Source organism: Crocuta crocuta, unplaced genomic scaffold (genome assembly GCF_008692635.1).
Source record: "Crocuta crocuta isolate KB4526 unplaced genomic scaffold, BGI_CrCroc_1.0 scaffold675, whole genome shotgun sequence".
NCBI lineage: Eukaryota > Metazoa > Chordata > Mammalia > Carnivora > Hyaenidae > Crocuta > Crocuta crocuta.
In genome coordinates, this window is record NW_027528796.1 from 2,937,757 (window position 1) to 2,943,470 (window position 5,714).

Sequence of the window (5,714 nt, forward strand, 5' to 3'; positions counted from 1 at the left end):
CTGACCCAGCGGCGCTGAGGGGCCACACAGAGGCTCCGCTTCCCGTCAAATCGCCAGAACGTTTCCTGAAACAACAGACTGCAGAGCCGCTCCCCTAGGTCGCCCGCAAGGTTTACAACTTCAGATGCGCTTTTTAAAACTACGGGGCTCTGCTAACTTCAGCCTCAGAGCGTAAACGGTGTGGGGGCCTTCAAACACCCTGGGCTACGAAGAAAGAAACCCTCGCTGAAATGGCTTTAACGCGGCACGTCGACGTGTCCTGCAATGGCCGTGGGCCTTTCCACGGCATGTGCCACGAAGGCAAAGCGTCGCCGACGCAGCGCTCTCCCGTTACGGCCGACATCAATACGTTTATCACACACCACGACAAAACACAGACGAAAGCTTTCCAGTTCTTTCCCGGAATACCAACGACTAATTCAAGTGAGTGGCTGAAGAAGATTCCAGAAAATGCAAGCGGACCTGAGCGTTCCAGGGCGAGCCTCCTGTTTCACCACCGCGCAGGGGTCACTATGAGCCCCGTGTCACCAGCAAAACCTGTCAACGATTTGAATGTTTTCCTTAAAATGGAAAAGCAGCACACGGTGACATCCGCTTTAGGAAAGAACACATCCGTGGAGCGTGTTTCTATTTTTAATTTTTTTGCTTTGATAAATCAATTGCTTCACAAAAATCCCCTTTAAAGACAACAATCCAAGAAAACATTGTTACAGTGTTTCACATTTTAAAGATTGTCAGTTCGGAGACCAAACACAGCTAAACAGAAGGCAGGTTGCTGGGTTACGTCCGTCACTAACCACCGTGCCCACCGGCCAGGCAGTCGGAGTTTGTCTAGAAGGAAAGGGCCCCGAGCAGCTCGCACAGTAAGGGCCGCACACAAGGGGCCCTGGGACCCGCAGGCACGCGCCCTGCGAGCACGCCGGTGCCACCCGCCGCCCTACTGTGCGTCCTGGAGAGATACTGACACGGACGTCACTACCTGCGGCCAAGAAAGCCGGTCCGTCACCAGGGTCCGTCACCAGCGGCGGCTCGTCGGGGAGCGGCCGGGCGGTGGCAGGACGGGGAGCGACACGCTTACTCCGGGTCTCAGGACACACCCGGAGCGTCCTTCTTGCGCAAAGTCAGGATCGAACCTGCTCAGTGAAAACGAACGCTCGACGGAGTCCCGTCTTCAAAGGTTCTCTTGAGCGTCCGAGTGCTGGAAGATGGGCGCTTATAAAACGCAAACCGACAACAGACAAGCTGGGCGGCGCTTTCACGAACCAGACCGCTGGCCGCGCCAGGGTCGGCTACCAGCACCTCGGTTATTCGCGGGGAGCGTCTGGGGGAGCTCGGGCCTGTCCACAGGCGCCCCGTCCCCGTCCCTGAATGGTCTATCCCAGTCCTCCCAACCCGGTGCGAACTTAGAGCTGAAGGAAACCGGCCCCGGCCGGAGGGAGCACGGGCGGCACCGGGCACGAAGGCCGATGGCGGCCAGTGCGGGCGGTGGGACCCCGCGCGGCCCGTCTGTCTCCAAACGGGCCGTCCGTGCAGCCCTCGACTAACAGGCTACCGCGGCTCAGGGACCGTGACCCCGGGGGCGGGGGGAGCAGTGACCTGCCCGTTGAGTCCACGCTTGCCCGAGGAGCAGGGCCCCTGGAGGGGGGGGAGGCGGCTGGCTGGTGTCCACGGCTCCTCGTGTCAGTAAGTCCAACAAAGTCAGAATTCACGTCAAGTTAAAACCGTCTATGAAACCCGTGCAGGTTACTGACGACGTTACATTTTATAAGTGAGGGATGCGACTGGTGCTGAAAAAGGTTGTTCTTTCTCCAAAAGATTTCACAGTCCACCTTTTCTTTCTAAAGCTCCTGAAATATTTTCAAAGAAAAGTCTATGTACTTCTTACATAGCCTCCGAAGTGACCTGGGAAAGGCCCTTCTAGGACTGACTGGGACTAACAGACTTGGCAGGGAAATCCGTGCCAGAGGGGTCTGCCCTCGCTCCAGACCCCCTGCAGTGTAACCGTGGTCGGTGACTAACGACGGCTGTCGGGTCTCAAGAACTGCCGACCTTCCCGAACACGAAACACGTGTCTCCCTTCAGCCACACGAGCTCTGGCGGCCCCTTGAAGACGGCACGAAGACTATGAAGCAAGGTGGCTCCTTCCCCGAGCAAGAGCCCCACTTGCAAATAAATGAAAACAAAGGAAAGAAAACCCAGACTACTCTCTTGGTCTGCCTTGTCGCCGGGAACGGAAGTCCTAAAACTACCCCAAACCTCATTTGTCAGAGGGGGAGGGCTCCAGGAATCCCAAAGCGACCACGTACAAGGAGAAAATACCGACCCCGGGACCGACCAAGGCAGGAGAGGCCGCGGCCACGCCACCCGTCCGTCAGCCGGCCCGGAGAGCGGTGTCACTGCAGGGATGTGTGGATTACGTGACAGAGTGGAGCGCTGGCCCCTCACCCTCACTCTAAGCGCTGGGATGGAGGACGTCTTATATTAGTTTATAATAAACATTCTATGCATAACATATGGCTGACTAAAACCTCTAAGACAATACACAGCTAAGTGGCGCAGGCACCATTTAACTGTAGTCGAATTCAAATCAGACGGACGTATGTGCGGGAAGAGCCTGTGACTGCTGGTCACCACTTCACTTAACTCACTAAGTCCTATTAGCAAACACCCTTAGATACACGTTCAGGTCAAGTGTGAAATGCGGTCCGAGCATTTACATAGAAACTAAAGTTGGAAGGTATCAAAATCTCATGAAATAGCTGTTTCTCCCGTGGTGGCAAACGTCAAGGTCCAGCCCGGGATGGCGGAGAACCCCGGATGCTAGCTGACTTTGGGCAGCTTCACTAAATTTGGTCAGTTCACAACATTCCAAATTGAAATAGTAAGCACGTATTGTTTCTCCTCTAGAAATTTTATCCTTGATATAGTCATAATCCAATTCGTAACGAATTTATAAAAATAGCTTTTTATCCAATAATTCCAGCAAGGTAAAAATAGGAGTTTCTTCTTATATATAGCAAATGAGACAGGCTCACCACGTCTGCGAGAACCTGGGCGCGGTCCAATCCGCACGCGCTCCCCATGGGCCACACGCACGCCCCCGCTGTGGGGCACCCGCCTCACACTGGCGGTTTTAAGGTGCAGGAGCTTCTTTCAAATCCATGGGCTGCACAAATAAGTCAGCCCACTGGGACCTGCTGCGACCACAGAACAAAATTAAAACTGCACAAATTTTTAGAAAACGGCAGCACTATCCCTTACTCTAGTCAGGGGCTCACGGGGGGCGTTTTGCCATTCGTCACATTTTTAGCGTTAAACCTTTAAAGAATCTCCTTAAAAACCCGCGCACGCGCACACGCACACACACGCACACTGGAAAGAAGTTGCGGCGCCGGCGGAGGCGCCCTCGAAGCTCACTATGAAATACAAAAGTGCGCTCTTCTCCGTCTACATACAAAACATGTCATGTCAGAAATCAAAGTGTGTAAAATGTTTGCTGTGCAAACTGTAAACAGCCAGGCCCGCCCGCCCCGCGGCTCCGGGCTGCGCCGGCCCTACTGCAGGGAGTCACTGTTCTCCAGGACCAGCCCGCGGATGTGGGCGGGGGCGAGCGCGGCCCCGCCGTCCCCCGTGCTGTCCACAGACTCGTCCTCACTCTGCTCCGCCATCATGACCTGCTGCACCGCCAGGGTGGCGCCGTCCGAGGACAGGGACTGGAGGCTGTCCACGTTCATGCTCACGGGCGTGGTGATCGTCACAACCGCTCCTGTGGCAGAACGTTCCAATCAGAGCCCGCGCTCACACCCGGCTGGTGCCATCCGCTCCCCTGCCCTCGTGTTAAGGCCCCCGAGCGTGTCTCTGGGGCGCTCGCCAGGGACCAGGAGGTGCAGCTAACACGCCGCCCGAGTTCTTGGTCTGCGGGCCGTCTGTAAAGGGCTATAAAGACGCGGGCGCACAGGGCAGAAGCGGGTGCGGGAGGGGACAGGAGACCAGGACACAGGAGAGGGACAGGATGAGGGGCAAAGAGACACAGGCAAAGGGGAACAGGTCAGAGGGAGGGAGGCCAGCTTGACTTTGACAAGGGGAACGAGGAGGACCCTAAGACACGCTGGTCCCCAGGAGCCCAGGGTCGGGGAGCGGCACAAGCCCGCGGCACGGGGGGCTCGCACGCCCGTCCCTGATGGTCTCCAGGAGCAGTGACAGTGCGGTGTGGCAGACTGTGGGAAACATTTGTAAAGAGATGCACTCATCCACTCCGCCGCACACCCCCCGTGTCACAAGGCAGGCGCACTGGGAACGTGTGCAGGACCCTGTAGGGCTGGGGATGGTTTCTGGCGAAGATCAGGACCCACGTGGAGGAAAAGTTTACTTGTCACTGGGTAGTCTTCTTTGAACTTCTTCCCCAGTATACAGGCATTGTCTGTTCCAAGGCGGGAGGGAGGGAGGGACGCCTAACACCTTTGTAAGTGACGTGAATTAGAAGAGAAAACGAGAACTGAAAATGTAAATTACTTAAACCTAAGACCTCAGTGTATCAGAGCCCAAACGATGAAGCCACGGCTGGAAATGCACATATCACTCTCGGGAAACAGAATAAAGCAAGACGCACACCCCGCCGCGAGGGGCCCATCGTCCCGTGGAGGAGGGGTCCGCAGGGGATTGTAGGACAATCAAGCCCCGGGGAAGAGCCAGCTGAAAAGATGGGAAGACGATGCCCAGGCCAGGCGGGGGGACATCCGAGGTCTCGCCTTGGCTGTGGGCGGTCTGCTCAGGACTGAGTACCCCCGGGTCACTGAACAAGGACCAGTCACAAAAGCAAGGGCACAAGAGGGTCCCTTCGGGGCTGGAACAGAGCTCAGGTGACGTGTCCCCAGCAAGGGGAAGTTCACAAGGCCAGGCAGCCACTGCAGGGTCACCAGCGGGAGAGCCACCCCCCACGGCGGAGGACTGGGCCACCGGAAAGCAGCCCGGGGCTGACAGATGTCAGGGCCAGCAGAGGACCTCAGAACAGTCGTTGTGACTGCACACTACGAGGGGGAGCCGTGTGGGCCATCAAAGATGGTCCCCAACCCCGGGGGATGAGCACCCCGACGTCCGCCCTGATACCCACCCGTGACGAGCCCGGAGACAGCTTAACCACAGGAGGAAAGGTGAGCGAGGCCCAGACACAGAACCTATCAAAATGGAAACGAGAGACGGAACCCCGAACCCTAGGAAGGACAGCACGAACAGACGGGGACCTGGGGGTCCCGGAGGGGTGAGGGGAGGGCGTCAGAGACTGTATTTGGAGACGGGAGGGCCCCGAAGGTCCCGCAGGAACAGTACGCTGCTGAGAAGGCACAGGAAGAACGAGTGTGGGGGCGGTCTCGGAACACCGTGTACACGCACTGAGAAGTACGCACGCCCACACAGCCAGAGCCAGACAAGTCGTGCAAGCATGAAGGTGCTCATGGAGCGCACGAGGGTGCTGGGAGAGGGGCGCCGCCGAGGGGCAAGCGGGGGCCCAGAGGAAGAAAAGGGCGAAGGCTGGGGGTGGGGGCGGGACAGCTCCGCCCACGCTCTGAAGTCCAGGGAAACGGGGCAAGAAGGGCAGAACACACTGGACACTGGGCCTCCTAGACACACGCGCCCGCACGTGTGTGTGTGTGCGCATGCCTGGCACCCTGCTCCACACACGATGCCTCCCTCACGTGTCTCACATAACACACCACAGC

The 5,714-nt window shown here is 57.5% G+C and overlaps 1 protein-coding gene across 1 annotated transcript in view; it reads right to left on the minus strand.

Annotated features, from left to right (window-relative positions):
- Positions 1 to 595: 595 nt before the first annotated feature.
- The window catches only part of PKNOX1 (PBX/knotted 1 homeobox 1), a 37,589-nt gene continuing 32,470 nt past the window's right edge, over positions 596 to 5,714 (minus strand). The window contains exon 12 of the mRNA XM_077755445.1: positions 596 to 3,766. Coding sequence (XP_077611571.1) covers positions 3,555 to 3,766 — 212 coding nt within the window. The 3' untranslated portion in view covers positions 596 to 3,554. The remainder of the gene's footprint in view (positions 3,767 to 5,714) is intronic.